Source organism: Pleurodeles waltl, chromosome 6, assembly GCF_031143425.1.
Source record: "Pleurodeles waltl isolate 20211129_DDA chromosome 6, aPleWal1.hap1.20221129, whole genome shotgun sequence".
Classification (NCBI taxonomy): Eukaryota; Metazoa; Chordata; class Amphibia; order Caudata; family Salamandridae; genus Pleurodeles; species Pleurodeles waltl.
Genome location: NC_090445.1, coordinates 1,308,206,262 through 1,308,228,401, shown reverse-complemented (window position 1 = coordinate 1,308,228,401; position 22,140 = coordinate 1,308,206,262). Strand labels below are relative to the sequence as shown.

Genomic DNA, 22,140 nt, shown 5'->3' with positions numbered 1-22,140 from the left:
TCCAAAATTCAAAGCTTCAAAAGAGATGAATTGGGCTTTTTTAAAGAGTACAACCTGACGTCTTATAACTGATCCAACTGTGTATGCTTAGGTAGTGTCATTGTTCCTCTGAATTCCGATTCATTTGCATCCAAAATTTGACTTGAAAATATGATAAAGAATTTACTTGTAGTGTATTTACAGGCATATTTCTAAAATGTACATGTCTCCATCCCCGCCAACAGGGGCAACGGGGTAAATCTCCACAGGGAGTGGAATAGTTGTATCTAAGCAGAGATTTATTTCTATTTGCAGACATAAATCTTGGAGAGAAGAGATCTCTATGGGAAAATTTACCCTTGGGAATCTAGCCTAGTAGCAAGTCATTACTATGCCTGGAGTACTGCTGAAATACAAGAATAATTTAGGTGTATTACAAGAGTAAATCACACCTACTTGTAGCATCCTCCCCAGCCTGGTTACCTGCCAAGTAATACACTACACACAGAGATACATTTCTTTATTCATCTGCATGTAACCGCAAACCCAATATTCTAAACCTGAATTCACTTCACCACGTTCTTACACTCATGTCATCACTCTACGAAGTCAATCAGTAGCCAAAATGATTCTGTCTTTCACATTCACACAACACTACATCTCCCCCTCTGTAAAATAAAAAACTACAAAGTTTTACAAACGTTTTAATTTTTTAATTTAAGTTTTAATGACAGCTGTCCAATAATCCTTTTTGGCACCTTGATGACTTGTCCTAATCATGTCTTTGGCAACTGGAAATCAGAAACACGAAAGTCCATAACCTGCTTTGGAAATGCAGGAGCAACTGCAGTCTGTGGTTTTCCTTTTGTCTTTTCTGAACGAGTCCTTGCTTTGACATCAGTATTGGACAAGTGATGAGTCACATGTCTGAAATGGGAGGAATCTCAAGTGATGGATTTCCCAGGACGTTGGGCAGTCACCATGTGGCCTTTGCTGGTCATCAGATTTATGTTTTCTCGGCAGACAGACGAGCACTCGATCTCCTCTTGTGAAAACAATGTCTTTTGCAGGTCGTCTCTTATCATCATAGACCTTCATTTTCTTTTTATGATCCAAGTCTTTTGTACTAGTCTCTTCATCAGTTCTTGATCTTGTGATTGGTCCACTGAGGTAACTTGGTCATCATTGCTCTCCTGAACATCAAAGTTGCAGGGCTTTCACCTGTTGTCGAGTTATGAGTCGAAGAGTAATCTTGTAGCGTAGAATTCAAGACAGTCTTGAGGTTGAGCTTTTCTAATGCAGCGCACTGAACAGCTTTAGTTAATGTACTCATGAAACATTCAACAAGACCATTAGCCTGTGGCCAAAGAGGTGTGCACTTCTGATGCTTCACATTAAGCAGATTGAGAAAGTCTCTGAAATGAGTGCCATTGTCAGATTTTTAAATTGCAAGAATGCCCCACATCGCAAAGTTGCCATCTAATCACTCAATACTCTTTCATGAGTGATATATGAGAGATCTTCTATGAATGGAAAGAGGGAGTATTCATCCATAATCACCACCAGGTGATGGCAGTTATATTTAATGGGTGCTGAGTAGTTTTCGATGACAGACAGTTGCATAAATGACAGGCCTTAAACTCCCTTTCAGCTCTTTCATTGAGATGGGGAACCAGACTCGATCTCGGAGAGCTCATTTTGTGGCAATGATTTTACGATGTCCTACATGGGCTACTTCAAATATCTGTTGTTGCAGACTCTCCGGAATGACATATCTCAAACCTTTCAGGATAATGCCTTCTTGGGTAACAGGTAGTTCATCTTTGACGTTTTTAAACATCTGGTATTCCCTGTCACTGATAAGAGGTCAAATACGTTGGTTCCATGACAGATATCTAATTATGTCTTTCAGTTTTAACATTTCACTATCTTGACTTATGGCCGTGACAGTTTGTTCCAATGAAATGGAAGCTGGTCTTTTTGATTTCACAATGAAGTCTATGTAGGCCTCAGCTGTCTTAGATAGGGCACATTGAACCCTGCATAGATACTCTGGAGAAGTAGTCGGCAGGGTTTGATCTTTCCCTTTATGATGCAAAATTATATAGTTGTACTCTTGTAATCGTAGACCACAACGTTCACTGCATGAAGGCATCTTGGCCTTTGGATTGCTGAAGATGGTCAGCATTGGTTGATAATTTGTCACAAGCATGAAACGCTTTCTGTATAGCAACACATGGAAAAGCTCACAGGCCCACATCACTGCTACACCTTCTTTTTCAGTCTGAGAATAGGCATGTTCAGCCTGGGGCAAACGTTTGCTTGTGTACGCCACAATATGGCTTTGAGCATTTGGGTCCTCACTGTGTTATGAAAGGATTTAACGTAACCTGACCAAGATAGTGTCAACAACCATGTCTGTGTGTAACTTTGGATCAAAATATGCCATTTCTGAGGCATTTTCAATAGCTTGTTTGTGTCTCTTAAAGCTTTGCTTGCATGCATGTGACCAGTGAAATGAAACATTCATTTTGTCAACTCTCTACTGAAGCACTCACAGTGGCAAACTCTTGTATGTATCCAGAACAATCTCTGGCCATACCAAGAAATGAGCGTAAAACGGAAACATCTTGTTGGGGATTAGCAGTTGACAACATTTGTACTTCAGCTGGATCTTGTGTCATGCCCTCATCAGAAAAGGTGTGGCTAAACAACTTTAGCTTTGTCTAATTTAATTCACATTTCTCAGCATTTATTGTTAAACCTGCAACAAGAGTAAACAACATACTTGCCTGAGAGCTTTATTGCGCGTCTTCTGTGTAGTTCCGAAAACTTTTATGTCATCGCAATAGTTGAAAGCATTCACAACAGTTTATCTGGTACGTCTAAGTACGTCTTGAATAATGTCTGCAGTCGATCACACACCAAAACTTAAAGCCTCATTAACGATGCCTGTGGTGCAGGGCGGTGCAGAAAGTGCCATGCTGCATCGCCATGCACCACTGGGAAAGGGCAGAAATGCACCGAATCTACAAAATACAGTGCAATTCTGTCCTCTTCCACTGTGTGGCACACACATTGCTGCATCATAGTGCTAGGATGCCTGTGTTGTGGGGATGATTGTTTTTGTGCATGAAGGGACACCTTCCTACACATGAACAATCACAAGAGGTTTTTTCCTCTTTCTATGTATGCCGCATTGCGCACATAGAAAGAGGAAAAATGAGAAGAAATAAAGATAATTTTCCACGCTGCGTCATTCTGATGCCACCCCTTAGGTGTTGTAGGAATCTGGCACACTCCCAGACTTGTAAATCTGGGAATGCATCAGATTCCATCCAGTTCCTTGGGTGTTACATGGGATAGCCCTAAGCAACACCTGTGGAACTCCCCTTTCACACAGTGTTATGAGCGAAAGGGGACATATTTAAAAGGCCAAGAAAAGCCATGCAAGGTGGCTTTGCATGGCCTTGTGAATATGGGCTGGCAATCTGCGCCACCAAAGCGTAAAAAAATAATGCTGCTGTGACACAGGGTGCCGCTAGGGCCTCGTAAATGAGGCCCTTAGTCTTTTGCATCAAAACAGACCAATATGTGTAGAAAAGATTGCCATTTACCTCCAATTCTCCACAACTTCCAACTGACGATCTCCTCTATTCAAGTCAAGGCGACAGAAGTCTCTTGCACCATTTAATTGTTTTATAATGTCAGCAACATGCGGACCTGGATGTCGTTCTCTTGGAATTGCCTTGTTCGCTTGATGCATGTTCACGCAAGTGCATACAGCTCCTTCACTGTCTTTTTATGCACTAACAATAGGGGAGAGACTTATGGTGTCGGAGCAGTATCATGCTTCAGTAACTATTCAAGTTCCTTTTCAACAGCTTCTTGTAAATGAAATGCAATTCTTCTGTGTCTTTGAGCAACAGGACGGACATCCTCATTAATATGCAATTGTACTTTCATAGTCTTAGGTCTTCGTAATCCATGAAACAATGAGGGGAACTTACTTACTTTTTCATGATGAGCATTCATATTGTAGTTCACGGAGATCAATCTCATATCAGCAACTGTGCTGAAACTGAGTAAACAGGCACTTGACGCTGTACCTTGAAGTACGCGATTTGGTGTTTGCAGTTTTGTTTTCTTGTGTTTCATAGTCACTATGAATGTACCTTTTCTTATAAAGGGTGTTGATGCAGCCTATGTGCAGATTTTGGTTTTCAATGGCGTCAGTCGTGGCAATGGAGATAGTTCATTATATTTCTCATCAGGCATAATGTTTATCAACACTCCACTGTCAATGATGAAAGGTAATGACCAACCAGTCCAAAATGTGTGCATTTTTCTGAGGTAAACATCGACATTGCACAATAATTTTCACTTTCATTTGATATTAAAACTGACAAAGTTTTTGACAATGGTTTAGATGACAATCAACTTTATTTGGTGTTGATTTACCTCAACTGATATTATCGGTTGGCTTTGTGGGTGTGCATCAAGCATCGCTTCTGGAACATTTGATTGGCGCTTTTGATGCACTTACTTTTTCCTTCACTATACAAACCATCACAAAATCATTCTTTTCACCACAGCCTTCGCCTATCTGTCCAATGGTGGGACATTTACCTTCAGGTGGAAAAAATAATCCATGAATCCATATCTGAAACACAATTTCTTTTCCTAGGAGACATCACCCTCTGTTCTTCATTTTCGTGTTTTGGCTTACTTTTCATGTTCATGACTGACTCACTTTGTTAAATTCTGACCTCCTTGACAGCAGCTTGTCAATCTTAATGCCCTGCAGCTCTGGTAACTTTAGAGTTTCTCTCAGCATTAGTTGTCTGAATAAATCTGACAGACATGTGTCAGCAACTCAGAGATGTATTTCTTTTTGTCATTAAATTAATTGAATCTACAGTGTTTGATGAGTGTATCCAGTCTCACAACAAATTTGCCTATGGTTTCACCACCTCTTTGTTGCCCTTAACTGAAAATGTACTTTTTGTAATCTACATATGGCATTGGATTGTAATGTCTACTGTGAGCAGCTGTCTCTGTTGTTTTAGTAGCAACCGAACAACGTTATTTTCAGGCTCTGGCACAGTATTCTGAGTATCTGATATTTCAACACTAGATCCTCCCTTAAAAGTTCAATAACTTATTTCCAAACGAGCACAAGTACAAAGGTTTCTGTGAAGAACATGTTTGAACTAAAACATCAAGTAATGCACACTTTGGGGACAAGGTGATGTATTTGGAGCAGAGGAAGAAATAGATTTGTTTTAGCGTTCATTTAGGATCATTGTACCTCTGCTGATGGAGGCAATCATTAAAAGTTGATTGCAAGGCTTTTCATGCACCTTCAGCTTTGGTCCAGACAGACTGACCCCAATTGCTTCTCCATTGTTTCAATATCAAGACGCCGCCGAGCCTCTGTCTTTTTGATACCCTATTTTGTTTGATGACAATTGCAGCGCCATTGGCTAAATTGTTGAGAAAAATTGGGAGTGTATAAATAGTTCCTAATGTCTTCGACCTTTATGCATTTTCTGAAAATTTTGCATTTTCCCTATCACAGTAAAAAAATCTCTGTTTAGTAAAGAACTTTGATGAGTAGGCTTTACTTTTCTGCATTTTCAAACCTGAGTTACTTTTCTAAACCGCCTCTATCTTTGTTCCCATTTTGTCGCTATGTACTTCTTATGTTAATCAATATTAAAGTACTCTTATGTTACATGCAAAACACTCTGCTGACGTTTTAGGGCCTGTATGCAGGCTCATTCTCCATTTGCATCAAATAGGTAAATGAATAGAACTATATCACATTTCACTGATAGTGAAGTTTGTTTATAGGATTGAATTTAAGAAAAGAGGAAAGTGAAGCATTAATATTACATTGAACATCTTTATTCTTTTTCTTAGGACGAACCATTTGTGATGGTGGCAGAAAATATACTTGGACAGCCAAAACGGTACAAAGGGTTCTCCATCGATGTACTGGATGCCCTTGCCAAAAACCTAGGCTTCAAATACGAGATTTATCAAGTTGGAGATGGGAAGTATGGGCACCACCTCCCCAATGGCTCCTGGAATGGTATGATTGGGGACCTCATTAACAAGGTAGGAAATAAATCTCCATTTCATATATCATACCACGCTGTCAGATAATCGTTGGTGAGAGAATGGAAAACAATTTGACGTTCTTTGATTAATTTTGTTTAGAGTAACAGGGCTACTTGCCTGTTTTTTGATCAAGTGACAAAGATTTAAGGGCATATTTACAAGCCCCTAGAGCCTCCTTGAGCTGCCCTAGCATCCATTTTTTTATTCATTAAAGCAATGTTAAAGAGGCCTTTTTCCCACGCCAGGTTAACAAAGTGGCGCAATGCAAGCATTGCACCACTTCATAACCACTTGCGCCACATTATGCCTGCACCAGGCATAATGTGGGGGGGGGGGGCATTCCCCCATTAGGAGACCCCGAAATATGACGCAGTGAAATTTTCGAGATTTCACAGCGCCATTTTTCCTATCATTTTTCATGCCTGCCCAAGGCAGGCATTAAAGTGACGCTCTCATTGTTTCCAATGGGCCTCTCCACGCATTGTTGGACTAATTCCATAATTGTTGGCGCTAGTCGACAAATGCTCCACAATAGCATAAAAAATGTTGACAACATTGTGCGCCATGGTGCGCCGTATTGTAAATATGGTGCAGGGGGAACAAAAAAAGTGGTGCATCATAACTCATGCGCCACTTTCTTGTAAATATGCCCCTTAGTGTGTGATGGTTTACAATGGATGCAACAACCATCACTGTGTTTTAAAGGTATAATTGCAGTAGTTTTGCTAGTATGAGTGCTATGAGCTGTGATTTGTTTGCTCTTGAGATACAGCCTCTCTGTACTCAATGTTGTACAAGGGTTCTGCTCTTTGCAGACATGATCACGAACCTACCATATCTAATGAGTACATTTTCATCAAGAACGAGGATATGAGGCAATTATGTTTCGATTTCTGGCAGTGGAGCAGTGGTAAGATATTCCTTGAAATCACGAGCCTGCATGTAATACGATGTATAGAAAGAAATAGATGAAAAACAGTAAGAATATAAAATGGGTAACATAGAAGCACTATGAAAATAGCTTTATTAGAAAGATCAAGTTTGGGGATGTGTTGGTCCCTGGTACATTTATATAAATGTGTGTTTGGCCAGTTTCTTAAGAGGAAGATTCATTTGAATTTTGAATGTTGTGAATCTTTTGCAGAATGTTGAAGCTAGTATGTCATCTACCATACAATATGCTATTCAAAACAGTTACATGACATAATTTACTATATCTGAGATTGTTTGTGAAGACATAAACATGTTAATGCACTGCACCATCATTGTTCAAGTGCATATGGTGAATGGTAGTGTGATCTGTGTTTTTATTACAGTGGTTGATAACGTTGTGATATTAGGAATGGGGAAACAATTTGGGAGCTTTCTTATAGTTGTTTTTAGCTACTCTGTGCAACTAGTGTTCCAGTGAAACAAAGGTAATACCTGAGTTCATGGTGACGTTCTCTTCAATTTACATTTACTTTCCTAGAAGCTTGGAGACTCTTATCTGTCAAAGTGAAGGGCGAAATTTGCAAAGATGGCATAAAATAATGTATCAGTCCTTATTTCTATATCTACTACAGTATAATTGTTCTTGAAGGTATGCTATGTAACAAATATGAATGAGGAACCATTAAGCCTTAGTCTCATTAAAAAAAATCTATAACAATCTACATCACCCTGTCTTATTTTAATTTTGTGGCAAAGTAGTAGAGCTCATTGCGGTTGAACTTCAGTCTAAAAAAAAAACAATAGCAACGAGCTTAAACATACAAGGAAGTGATTTTGTTTGCCATTTCTCTTGCAGCGAGCTGACCTGGCCATTTCAGCAATCACCATCACCCCAGAACGTGAAAGTGTTGTGGATTTCAGCAAGCGCTACATGGATTATTCAGTTGGAATCCTCATCAAGAAACCTGAAGAGAAAATAAATATTTTTTCTCTCTTCGCTCCCTTCGATTTTGCTGTTTGGGCTTGCATTGCTGCTGCTATTCCTGTGGTCGGTGTCTTGATATTTGTTCTGAATCGAATCCAAGCAGTCAGAGCACAACGCTCTCCGCAAACCAGTCCTTCGGCATCCTCCACCCTTCATAGCGCCATCTGGATCGTATATGGAGCCTTCGTTCAGCAAGGTACAGTGAGATTGTCTTTTTAGTAGGAATTTCTAAATAACTTTCGAAAATGAGCATATTATCAGTTTTTGGAGTTCTTGCCTACCATCCCTACAATGCCATTAGAACCCGAAGAATGTTCATGTCTCTTCTGTTAATGTTATCATATTGCTCAGAAAATGAAATCGCAAACTTAGCTTGTCATAGCTTACTCTCTATCAAATTAAAATTAATTCTGTATATCCCACCTGCCCTTGGGGTCAGTTACAATAGGACAAAGAAAGCCCGTGACTGTGATCCCATCTGTTTTTGATCAAAAATCTATCTGATTTGAAGAAAAATATTACGAAGTGGGAAGTCAGAATTTATATTTATTCTTGCTACTTTCTGTGTTATCCGGAACAATTCGCCTTGAAGTGACATTAAATAAAGGGTAATTACTATTAGGTAGCAAAAATTCCTAAGTAATGTACTTAAAAATATGCAATGTATGAATACTGCTATTATAATATAACATTTAAAATGTAGAAAGTAAGCTTAAAGTAAATATATACATGTCTACTAATTAGTAAAGAAATGCCTCTGCCCACTATGCTTTTCCAGTTTGTATGAGATATCAAAGTGTTTCCGATTATAATACACATATCGTTTAAATTTCATTTAAAATGTGAAAACTGTACTTCTCTATCAAACACTGTATTTCAATTGGTCATTTTGAGAATTTAGTTAGGGGGCTGCTTTCCATTTCGGGCCGTGAATTCCATATGCCCTACTAAGCCCTGTTCTTCCTGTGATGTCATTTTAACTTGAATAAAACTCGAAAGCAATGTAATATTACAACAAAAAGTAAGTGTTATAAGGCCCTGTCATTGCATTCAAGCGGCTAGTTACTCCATTTTTTATCACTATGCCTACGAGTTTGTCTGTTATCAAAGCACCCTCACAAATCATTAGTTCCATGATCCTGTCCAATGGCAAGTTCGAAAATAATGGTAGGTAAAAATATAATATTTCACGTAATGAACACTGTCGTGGCAAGAACAATGTATACATCAAGTATCAGCCATATTGGTTTCCAATGGATTCCAGCATGAGATAAAAACGTGTCAACTGTAGAGAGGCAATACTCAATATTGCACCACTCTGCAAAATATATGTAGATAAGGCGTTTACAGTTGCATTTTCTAATCAGGTACCACAGAAAGGGCACTTAACAGTCATTTTATGCAACAGAAATCTAAAGGTGTGCACTTTTGTCTCCCTTTCTGACACCAAAGAAAGAGAGTACCTGAACAGCAATTCCTTAGTTGTTCTCTTTGATTGATTTCTAACGCAGTATTATGTGCATTATTTCTGATTAGAAAACAGACTTGCATGTTGGATTTTGATTAAGCCAGGGCAAAATTGGCAAACTTGTTCCATAGGAAACACACGTCATTATCAGGAAAATACATATTACCATATGTAATACAATTGGACAATGAAAACTGTGAAATTGTAATTGAAATATGCCCTTGCGTACTAAAGTCAGATGGAATACCTCTTCTGTGTAACTTTCTTACAAGTTTTAAAGTAGTGTGGTAAAAGTTGTTCATGCAGCACATTCTGTTAACGCACGCTTCACAGTTCTTAAAGACATTTTCTGCTTGCACCTGCTCTGCCATAGGTCTGCCATGGGGGAACTGTATATGAACAAACATATGTTGGATGAAACAAACATTAGTTGAAATACGGGAACACTTTACAGTGAATTTATTCAAAAATGGAATTAAAATGTCACATGGCGCTGATGTTCCTGAGTTGAGAGAGGGAAAATCTGCTATATTTTTGTCTGCAGTCTCTGCACTCACTAATTTTAAGTGTTGTTAAGCGCGATCTATTCAATTTGAACAAGTATCTTTTTTGCAATTAACAAATGGACCAGGAGACCATCACCGAAAGATTATAACCAAATTACTGTTCAAAATCTGTGACAGACTTCTATTCCTGTGTAAATACGTAATTGTTTAGTCCCATTCAATACAATTAAAGACGGATTAACAGTAGGTTGATTCACAAACATTTAATTTTCTAACAGGCCTGAGCAAGAACACTGCTTTAGTAAGTTACACAATTATTAATATTGAGCATCATCATTTTAAAAGCAGATCATTTTATACCAGATAAAAAGATAGATCTTGAGGACCACTGAGAGCAGATGATTGATGCCTACATAGCACAAACACCCAAACATCTGATTGTGAGGTTTGGCAGTACATTAAGTATACCAAAATGTCTGGTGGTTTTTTTGTTGTGCACTATATGTAAGATGATGCACATTGGGGGCCTTACCATATCACATTTTCCATCCCCTCATCAGTTCTTTTCTCTGGATATACTTACACAAACAACTCTGGGATGCAATTTTGCTTAAGGGAGTGAGTGATCAGCCCTTTCAGTATTAGAGCTCCTAATGGAATGGACTTGTTCAAAACTTGGGGTTAAGTTGGACATAGGTAAAATTGTGAATTTCCTCCTCCCCTTTCTTTCTCTACACCTCAGATGTAGATATAGGGGACAGAATACCAATTAAATTGACACTAAAAGAAGGAATGAACTCCAGGTGCTTGAACTTTGCTTCAGGCTCTCTGACTCCACCCCAGTCAGTAGTCAGTGACTACCTGGGAGGGCCCAACCCTTGAATAATGTTACTTAACCTAGAGATTACAAATGGGAAGGAGATGTTAAGACATCTAAGAGTTCTGGAACACACAAATAGGTATTCGTAGCCCTAATTATTCTCGTTTGGGAACAGTAAGCATGATATTAGAAAAAAAAAAATTATGTAATTGAGGTCTGGGAACTCTGTTGAAGAAAAGCATTAATGGCCAGTGCTGTTGAGTTTGCCCCGAACTGCAAAACTTCAGAGGTGGAGTTTGGAAGTGAAAAACAAATAAATAGATTGAAAAAGAATACCAACATGGCTGAAAATTTCGAAAAATCTATATATGGATTTGAGAGGTTATGTAACCTAAAGCCGTCTGGATTGCCAATCCACTGTCACATTGTATAATTGGGGAATATGTTTTTCTAATGTAGATACATGATGCCAAAGGCAACATTGTTTGCCTAAATCTGCAAGAAGTTTTGATTTTGTTCCCCCTAGGTGGTTATTGTATCTTATCAAAACAAAGTTGCCCATTATTAGGAGAACTGAGCAATGACCACTTTATTTTGCTTGCATTGCAAAGAAGACGCCAAACAGCTTTAAGTTGCTTATGTGTATTGAGGTCTCGCTTGACAGCCATGTGCTGCCAATTGAGGACTGACCTCGTTTAATCCCCCAACCAGCTATTAAATTCTAAAAACATAGCGGTGATAACATTTAAGGTTGTTCTGCAGTTCTGAGCCTGAAGATGAACCATAAACCAAGAGGCCTCAGTTTGGTATTTAGATATAGAGAAATCATGTCTGATTACATATCTGAAATGAAAAATGTTTATTTTGTGCAGTATTTGATAATGAAAAGGGCCTGGGAAAGCTCCTTAGATGACTAAGGCCCTCATTACAAGGACCGCCACACTCGCAGGGGCGGTTGGACCACAGCTATAGTGGCGGTCCGACTGCCACATTACGACTGTGGTGGAGTTGCCACGATTCGACCGCTGGCACCGCCAGGTTGCTGCCAGTCGACAGCCCAGCGGTCTCGGCCATCTTCATCCATCAGGGGAGGATTATGAGTCCCCTTTCTGCCAGCCTTTGCATGGTGGTCAGACTGCCATGCAAAGGCTGGCAGAAAGGGGAGTCAGGGTCCCCCGCACTGCCCATGCACTTAGCAAGGACAGTGCAGGGGCCCCCATGGACAGCTCCGACGCGCTTTTCACTGCCCGAATTACGGGCTGTGAAAAGTGTGATGGGGCTGTCGCACCCAACGCACCGCAACATTGCTGCCGGCTCGATTGCCAGCTGGGGACATAGTTGTGATGAGTTTCCCACTGGGCCGGCGGAGGCCCAGTGGGAAACTCGTAATAGAGCCTGCGTAGGGACGGCCGCATAGGCGGTCATCCTGACGCAGGACTTTTACGGACTGCCTCCACCACCCGCCAAAGTCATAATGAGCACCTAAATGTCTGAGCAAAATATGTGGTATGGCAAGGAAGTGAGAAACACATTTTTCATCAGGGTGATTTTTGGCTCAAGTAATTTGAGGTATACAAGAAGTTGAATTTAATTGAAAAATGAGAAACATTTAGGTTTGACTTGGACTTGAAAGTGGTTCGACCTGATTAATTGCAACACATGGACTCTGCCAAAGATGAATAGACACTTGTGCATTTTAATAAATATTTGTTTTGAGCCATGAGCCAACAATCAATCAATCAATCAATCACATTTATAAAGCGCGCTACTCACCCATAAGGGTCTCAAGGCGCTGGGGGGAAGGGGGTCAGTGCTCGAAGAGCCAGGTCTTGAGCTGCCTTCTGAAGGGGAGGTGTTCGGGTATGGCGCGAAGGTGACTGGGCAGGGAGTTCCAGGTCTTCGCTGCCAGAAAAGAGAAGGATTTTCCTCCGGTGGTTTTGCGGATGCGGGGAACGGCTGCCAAGGCCTGACCGGTGGAGCGCAGAGTGCGCGGAGGGGTGTAGAAGGAGACGCGGGAGTTGATGAGTTTGGGTCCGAGGTTGTAGAGGGCTTTGTGTGCGTGGGTGAGGAGTCTGAAGGTGATCCTCTTGTTGACCGGGAGCCAGTGGAGTTTTCTCAGGTGTCCGGAGATGTGGTGGTGGCGAGGTATGTCCAGGATGAGTCGTGCTGCGGCGTTCTGGATCCGTTGAAGTTTCCTCTGCAGCTTGGTGGTGATGCCGGCGTACAGAGTGTTCCCGTAGTCCAGGCGGCTGGTGACGAGGGCGTGGGTGACGGTCTTCCTGGTGTCGATGGGGATCCAGCGGAAGATCTTGCGGAGCATGCGGAGGGTGTTGAAGCACGCTGAGGTCACCGAGTTGACCTGTCTGGTCATCGAGAGGGAGGAGTCCAGGATGAAGCCGAGGTTGCGTGCGTGGTTGGTCGGTTGGGGAGTGCTGCCTAGGGCGGGGGGCCACCAGGAGTCGTCCCATGCGGAGGGGGTAGGGCCGAGGATGATGACCTCCGTTTTATCTGTGTTCAGTTTCAGTCGGCTGTCTGTCATCCAGGTCGCTACTTCCTTCATGCCGTCGTGCAGTCTGGTCCTTGCTGATGTGGGGTTGTTGGTGAGGGATAAGATGAGCTGGGTGTCGTCGGCGTAGGATATGATGTCGAGTCCGTGTTTGCGTGCGATGTTTGCCAGGGGGGTCATGTAGACGTTGAATAGGGTGGGGCTGAGGGAGGATCCTTGGGGTACGCCGCAGATGATCTCCGTGGCTGCGGATCTGAAGGGGGGGAGGCGGACTCTCTGGGTCCTTCTGGAGAGGAAGGAGATGACCCATTCCAGGGCCTTGCCTCTGATGCCGGCGCTGCAGAGGCGGTCTATCAGGGTGCGGTGGCAGACCGTGTCGAAGGCTGCAGAGAGATCCAGGAGAATGAGGGCCACGGTTTCACCCTTGTCAGTCAGGGCTCGGATGTCGTCCGTGGCTGCGATGAGGGCGGTTTCGGTGCTGTGGTTGGCCCTGAATCCGAACTGAGTGGAGTCGAGGGAGTCGGAGGTTTCCAGGGCGGCGGTGAGTTGAGCGTTGACGATTTTCTCAATCACTTTGGCGGGGAACGGTAGGAGGGAGATAGGCCGGAAGTTTTTGAGTTCGGTGGGGTCTGCTGTAGGTTTCTTTAAGAGGGCGTTGAGTTCTGCGTGTTTCCAGCTTTCAGGGAAGGTAGCAGTGGTGAGGGAGGCGTTGATGACGTCTCGGAGGTGGGGTGCGATGATGTTGTCGGCCTTGTTGTAAATGTGGTGAGGACAGGGGTCGGAGGGTGATCCCGAGTGGATCGAGTTCATGACGCGGGTGGTTTCCTCGGTGGTGGTAGGGTTCCAGGCGAGGATGGTGGAGATGTTGTTTGCGGCTTCCGGGGGCGGGTTCATGTTGGTGGTCGTGAAGCTGTTGTAGATGTCGGCAATCTTACGGTGGAAGAAGGTCGCGAGGGAGTCACAGAGGTCCTGTGAGGGAGGGATGGGGTTGGTTTCTGCGTCCGGGTTGGAGAGCTCTTTGACGATGCCAAATAGTTCCTTGCTGTTGTGGGCGTTGTTGTCAAGTCTGTTCTGGTAGGCTGTTTTTCGTGCGGTGCGGAGGCGTTGGTGGTGTTGGCGGGTGGTGTCCTTGAGAGCTGTCAGGTTTTCCTCTGTCGGGTTGAGGCGCCATGTCTTCTCGCGGAGGCGGCATTCTTTCTTGGAGTTTTTGAGTTCGGTGGTGAACCAGGAGTTTTTCTTGTGGTTGTTGGTGTTGGTTTGGGTCTTCAGAGGGGCCAGGAGGTTGGCGCAGTCGGAGATCCAGTTGGTGAGGTTGTTGGCGGCCTCGTTGGGGTTGCTGGTGCTGGTGGGTTGGTTCAGGGAGAGCGTTGCTGCGAGTTGTTCTGTGGTGATTCGGTTCCAGTGTCTTTTTGGTGGTTGCCGGGTGTGGTGATGCACGGTGGTTTTCTTGAAGCTGAAGTGGACGCAGCTGTGGTCCGACCATGTGAGTTCGGTGGTGTGGCTGAAGGTGATGTGTTTGCTTGAGGAGAAGATGGGGTCGAGCGTGTGTCCGGCGTAGTGGGTGGGGGTGTTGACCAGTTGTTTCAGTCCCAGGTTGGCAAGGTTGTCTAGAACGGCGGTGGTGTTGTTGTCGGTGTGGTTCTCCAGGTGAAAGTTGAGGTCTCCTAGGAGGATGTAGTCGGTGGATGAGAGTGCGTGGGGGTTGACGAAGTCTGCGATGTCTTCGCTGAACTTGGTGCGGGGTCCTGGTGGTTTGTACATGAGGGTGCCTCTTAGGGTTGTCTTGGGGTCGATGTGGATCGCGAAGTGGAGGTGTTCGGCGTCGGGAAGTGAGTTGTCGGTGTGGGTCGAGATGCTGATGGAGCTTTTGTGTGCGATGGCGATGCCTCCTCCGGTGCGGTTGAAGCGGTCTCTCCGGATGATTTTGTAGCCGTCGGGGATGGCTATGGCGATGTTGGGTGCCGAGGAGGGGTTCATCCAGGTCTCGGTGAGGAAGGCGATGTCTGGGTTCGTTGAGTTGATGAGGTTCCACAGTTCGATGGCGTGCCTGTGGACGGAGCGGGTGTTGACCAGGATGCATTCGAGGTTGCTTCCGGGGGCGTCGTTCTTGGTGGTGGCGGTGTGGGTCCGTAGGCAGGTGAAGCGGCAGTTGCTGCAGGTGAAGGGTCCGTGGGTTCGTTTGGGGGTGGCGCGGTAGCAGCCCGGCGCGCGGCCGGGGTTGAGGTTGGCGAGGGTGGCGGAGTCATAGGTCAAGCGGGGGGTGCGGGGGCCAGGGGTTCGGGCGCTAGGCGCGGTCCAGGCGCGGACGGGCGCAGACGGGCTTGCCTTAGGCGCGCCCGCTGCGCGGCCTCGCAGCGGCCGCCATTTAAGGGGTAGGTGGGGAGGCGGGGTCAGCTGGGAGGCGGGAGGTGGGCGGGCAGGGGAGCTGGAAGCGGCAAAAAAGAGCGGCAAAAAAGAGCGGCAAAAAACGGCGGGAAAAGCGCGGTAGGAGCGGCGGGAAAAGCGGCAAGACGGCGAAAAGGGAACAAGAGCCTACTAAAATCTACTAAAAAAGAGGGGCTGAGAGGGGAGGACGGCGCACGGCACTCGGGGGCACACGCACGGGATACAAGGAGAGAAAAGGGGAATTTCAGTCACTCGGGGGCACACGCATGGGATACAAGGAGAGAAAAGGGATTTCAGTCAGCACCAGCACAAGCTCAAGCACTCGGGGTACACGGGCAAGAAGGGGGGAGCACACTCACAGGAGAGGAAGGCAGTCAGGGACTGGAGGCGCTGCGTGAGCAGGGGAGCGACCTACCCGAGGGTCAGTGGTCGCTACCTCTGCCTCGCAGCGGCCGCCATTTAAGGGGTAGGTGGGGAGGCGGGGTCAGCTGGGAGGCGGGAGGTGGGCGGGCAGGGGAGCTGGAAGCGGCAAAAAAGAGCGGCAAAAAAGAGCGGCAAAAAACGGCGGGAAAAGCGCGGTAGGAGCGGCGGGAAAAGCGGCAAGACGGCGAAAAGGGAACAAGAGCCTACTAAAATCTACTAAAAAGGAGGGGCTGAGAGGGGAGGACGGCGCACGGCACTCGGGGGCACACGCACGGGATACAAGGAGAGAAAAGGGGAATTTCAATCACTCGGGGGCACACGCATGGGATACAAGGAGAGAAAAGGGATTTCAGTCAGCACCAGCACAAGCTCAAGCACTCGGGGTACACGGGCAAGAAGGGGGGAGCACACTCACAGGAGAGGAAGGCAGTCAGGGACTGGAGGCGCTGCGTGAGCAGGGGAGCGACCTACCCGAGGGTCAGTGGTCGCTACCTCTGCCTCGCAGCGGCCGCCATTTAAGGGGTAGGTGGGGAGGCGGGGTCAGCTGGGAGGCGGGAGGTGGGCGGGCAGGGGAGCAGGAAGCGGCAAAAAAGAGCGGCAAAAAAGAGCGGCAAAAAACGGCGGGAAAAGCGCGGTAGGAGCGGCGGGAAAAGCGGCAAGACGGCGAAAAGGGAACAAGAGCCTACTAAAATCTACTAAAAAGGAGGGGCTGAGAGGGGAGGACGGCGCACAGCACTCGGGGGCACACGCACGGGATACAAGGAGAGAAAAGGGGAATTTCAGTCACTCGGGGGCACACGCATGGGATACAAGGAGAGAAAAGGGATTTCAGTCAGTACCAGCACAAGCTCAAGCACTCGGGGTACACGGGCAAGAAGGGGGGAGCACACTCACAGGAGAGGAAGGCAGTCAGGGACTGGAGGCGCTGCGTGAGCAGGGGAGCGACCTACCCGAGGGTCAGTGGTCGCTACCTCTGCCTCGCAGCGGCCGCCATTTAAGGGGTAGGTGGGGAGGCGGGGTCAGCTGGGAGGCGGGAGGTGGGCGGGCAGGGGAGCTGGAAGCGGCAAAAAAGAGCGGCAAAAAAGAGCGGCAAAAAACGGCGGGAAAAGCGCGGTAGGAGCGGCGGGAAAAGCGGCAAGACGGCGAAAAGGGAACAAGAGCCTACTAAAATCTACTAAAAAGGAGGGGCTGAGAGGGGAGGACGGCGCACGGCACTCGGGGGCACACGCACGGGATACAAGGAGAGAAAAGGGGAATTTCAGTCACTCGGGGGCACACGCATGGGATACAAGGAGAGAAAAGGGATTTAAGTCAGCACCAGCACAAGCTCAAGCACTCGGGGTACACGGGCAAGAAGGGGGGAGCACACTCACAGGAGAGGAAGGCAGTCAGGGACTGGAGGCGCTGCGTGAGCAGGGGAGCGACCTACCCGAGGGTCAGTGGTCGCTACCTCTGCCTCGCAGCGGCCGCCATTTAAGGGGTAGGTGGGGAGGCGGGGTCAGCTGGGAGGCGGGAGGTGGGCGGGCAGGGGAGCTGGAAGCGGCAAAAAAGAGCGGCAAAAAAGAGCAGCAAAAAACGGCGGGAAAAGCGCGGTAGGAGCGGCGGGAAAAGCGGCAAGACGGCGAAAAGGGAACAAGAGCCTACTAAAATCTACTAAAAAGGAGGGGCTGAGAGGGGAGGACGGCGCACGGCACTCGGGGGCACACGCACGGGATACAAGGAGAGAAAAGGGGAATTTCAGTCACTCGGGGGCACACGCATGGGATACAAGGAGAGAAAAGGGATTTCAGTCAGCACCAGCACAAGCTCAAGCACTCGGGGTACACGGGCAAGAAGGGGGGAGCACACTCACAGGAGAGGAAGGCAGTCAGGGACTGGAGGCGCTGCGTGAGCAGGGGAGCGACCTACCCGAGGGTCAGTGGTCGCAATGCCTCAGTAAATCAATAGCTGATCTCCTTCAAACTGAGACACGCAACAATTGGCCTGAGCAATTTGGTGAAGCAGCAAGGTGCTGAAGAAAGGGCAAAAGAAAGAGAAGCAAATTACCTTCGAAGATACTAGAATAATTAATTTTCTTTTGAGTGAGAAAGATAGAGCCTGTTAAACAAGCATCTTCTAGGCACAGTTTGACAAGACAATCTGGGTGATGTTGAAAATCTCTTTGATGGCTACTTGTCTAAATTCTGAAGTGACAGTGAAGGATAAATGAATTGAAAAGTTAAAGATACATTACTGGATGTAATTTCTTTTAATTTTTTACCAGACCAATCTTGTTTAAAAGCCAGTTTATTTGCAGTTGAGTGATTCCAGTGGTCCTGTTCAAGAAGATCTAAAATATATTGATGTATAATACATTTGATTAAGAAAGATGAAAATATTTCAGTAATAAAGTTTTTGCAAGAGTGCTCAAAAACCTTATTTGAAAGGCCTGAACAAGTGTCTATTGAAATAGAAAACATTTGTTTCACTAACAGGACAGTGGAGTCCTCCTCTCAGCAGATTGATATAGGATGGAGACTCACCATTATTGAAAGCTGCTCTGTTGGTCCCATGTGGTACTCATGTTGGAAGGACCTGTGATGCTAGGGAAAACATTGTTTGCATGCACTGATAGCCACATTTTCCTGTATTGAAATCTATTTGGGATTAAATATCCTGTATGAAACTACTATGCTGGCTTCTTCTCATATTGGTCTGGGAAAGAACAGGAATGCCCAATGTCTCACTAAAGAGGACTGCGCCTTGTCAGTAGATGTGAAGGCTTTCAGAGATTTCATTAACATTATACTCTCCAAGGAGAAGTCCCTAATCTGTAGGTTTGGTTTTAGTGGAGCCCATTTTAGGCAATTTAAGGTCACAATTGTTTAAATGACCCTAGCCTAACCTCAGGTGCAGCTTGTAGGTCATGAAAAAGACATCCTGCCAACACTGCAGGGATGACAAGCTGGCACAGCTGCACTAAGCACTCTGCAGATAAGAGCTTTTCAGTGGGTATCCCTGGCTGTTGTTCTGGGAGGTTATCATCCAGTTCATGTCTCTGAAGTTATATGTCATAAAACTTTAGTACACTGTGGGCACCATATACTAGGGACTTATAGGTAAGTGGAATATGGCAATTAGGGACATGCCAATTTCATTATTTGGAAAGCGGTAACCCAGGTACTTTACCACTGGTCAGCAGATGTAATGTACACAGAGTTCTGAAGCCAGCAAACATTGTCAAGGCACATATCTATGGGGTACATCATGCGCATGATAGTCATTTCCAACAACCATCATCCAGCAACTAACCAATAATGCAAAGGGGATGTAAAGGGCCATGGGCAGACTCTGTTCCCACATGCATAGAGGGCAATTGAGTAACCACAGTCTCCAAAAATAAGTCTGCCTCACTTTGTAACTCCCAGAAAACACCCGTCTGAGATGGATATGGCCAAGAAACACTTTACCATAAACAGATTGGAAAACAATTAGTCATTTCTGACGATTCTTGTCATAACCCAAATAGAAGGCCTATTCAAAATACACCAAACCCATAGCCACTAGCACCTTTGTTCAAGTCACATTTTAGAACACCTTCTTCCACCTCAAAAGAAGCCTTAGTCAAGAATTTGGGTATTAGAGTAAGTATAGAAGAATGTGAATGCTATCCGTGGATCTTTGAAAACCTTAGGGCACCTGTAACATCCTAAAGAGTTCAAACAAAGTCCAGGTGTCAACACTGTGAACAAACCGAGAAACAAAAGTGAGCAAGAACCAGCAGGGACACAAACTGTCATACTTTTGGAGGCAAAGACCAGCGAACACAATCACTTATTATCCATTACTTTTAATTTGACTATAAAAGACTGAGGATCGCCATTACTATACCATACTACAATCAAAACCAGAAGCGGACAGGACATGGCTCATTTCATCTCTGTGTGGCAAAGCAAAACAAGGTCTTATGCACCACAAAAAGTTCAAATCTGTTCCTAGCACAGTTCACAACAACACCAATCTCGAAGCAATTAACCAAATCTGAATATGTTAATCGAATGTTGCAGGTTTGGACCAGTTAAGCGTTCATGAAGATGCAATATCATTTAAGAACCCGAGGGCATGCCCTCCCAAGCTCAATGGCCATTCTTCTCAATTGCAGTTCTTCTCAATCAGCCTTCAACATACCTTAAAAAAGTTAAGTATTTATTTTGAGAACAATCAGCTGGAGATCAGTTATGAAAAAGCCAAAATAATGTCTTTAGGACCTCAAAAGTTGAAAGGAATCCTTTGGTGTGTGGATGTGTGTCACACTCCACACAAAAGGTGACTAAGGAGCTGTAAGAAATGGGGTCTTTGGTTGACAGTCAGGTTACCCCCTGTTCAAGCAAGGACCCTCACTCTAGTCAGGGTAAAAGAGAATCACCCTCAGCTAACCCCTGCTTACCCCCTTGGCAGCTTAACTTCAGAGTGCTAGGTGTAAAGTATATGTACCAACACACACAGTAACTTAATGAGAACACTACAAAGTGACACAACACCAATTTAGAAAAATAGGAAATATTAATCTAAATAAAACGAGACCAAAATGACAAAAGTCCGACATACACAAGTCAAGTGCTGAATTAAAGATTAAACTCAAAAATATTGCTTAGAAGAACAAAATGCTTCGATGAGGTGTTAACACGGCATCGTGACGGAGTCGTTCCCAACAAGTCGACACCAGCGGCGCAGGGCACGGAGTCGCGTAGACCCCCAAGTACAGTACCTTTGGTGAAGAGTGAAAACAAGTCGATGCGCGAAGTCGGGGATCAGGGCGTCGGTGCGAAGCATTGAATCGGCGCACTTCGAGCGGTGTAGGTCACGACGTGGTGCGGTGACTGCCACGGAGTCGCAGACTTCAGCGGGGCTGCAGCGGCATCGGGCCTGCGAAGATCATCGCGTTTCAGCAAAGGTCAAGGCGTAGGGTGCAGGGAGCGTCACCAGATTCAGCAGTCCGAAGTCGTCCGAAGTCAATTTCCTTGGATTTCTACCAGCTTTCCTTTCAAGGGCCCAGGGATTGGATAGGGCACTACTTGTCAGAGCAGGAATCTCTCCAGAGACTTCAGGTGCTGGCAGAGAGAAGTCTTTGCTGTCCCTGAGACTTCAAACAGCAGGAGGCAAGCTCTAAATCAAGCCCTTGGAGATTTCTTCACAAGCTGGAAGGCACACAAAGTCCAGTCTTTGCCCTCTTACTCTGGCAGAAGCAGCAACTGCAGGATAGCTCCACAAAGCACTGTCACAGGCAGGGCAGCACTTCTCCTGAGCTCTTCAGCTCTTCTCCAGGCAGAGGTTCCTCTTGTTTCCAGAAGTGTTCTAAAGTCTGTGGTTTTGGGTGCCCTTCTTATATCCAATTTCTCCAATTGAAGTAGGCCTACTTCAAAGTTAAGCCTCTTCTGAATGTGAAATCATGCCTTGCCCAGGCCAGGCCCCAGACACTCACGAGGGGGTCGGAGACTGCATTGTGTGAGGACAGGCACAGCCCTTTCAGGTGTAAGTGACCTCTCCTCCCCTCCCTCCTAGCACAGATGGCTCATCAGGAAATTCAGACTACACCCCAGCTCCTTTTGTGTCACTGTCTAGTGTGAGGTGCAACCAGCCCAACTGTCAAACTGACCCAGACAGGGAATCCACAAACAGGCAGAAATGGTATAAGAAAGAAAATGCTCACTTTCTAAAAGTGGCATTTTCAAACGCACAATCTTAAAATCAACTTTACTAAAAGATGTATTTTTAAATTGTGAGCTCAGAGGCCCCAAACTCCACATGTCCATCCGCTCCCAAAGGGAATTTACACTTTAATCAGATTTAAAGGTAGCCCCCATGTTAACCTATGTGAGGGACAGGCCTTGCAACAGTGAAAAACAAAATTAGCAATATTTCACTGTTAGTACATATAAAACACATTACTATATGTCCTACCTTAAACATACACTGCACCCTGCCCTTGGGGCTGCCTAGGGCATACCTTAGGGGTGCCTGACATGTAAG

At 45.3% G+C, this 22,140-nt stretch overlaps 1 protein-coding gene across 3 annotated transcripts in view; it reads left to right on the top strand.

Annotated features, from left to right (window-relative positions):
* GRID1 (glutamate ionotropic receptor delta type subunit 1) overlaps positions 1–22,140 on the top strand; it is a 2,731,706-nt gene that overhangs the window by 2,322,301 nt on the left and 387,265 nt on the right. For all 3 annotated transcript variants that reach the window (XM_069240587.1, XM_069240588.1, XM_069240589.1), the window contains exons 10-11: positions 5,905–6,102; positions 7,895–8,219. In XM_069240587.1, coding sequence (XP_069096688.1) covers positions 5,905–6,102; positions 7,895–8,219 — 523 coding nt within the window. The remainder of the gene's footprint in view (positions 1–5,904; positions 6,103–7,894; positions 8,220–22,140) is intronic.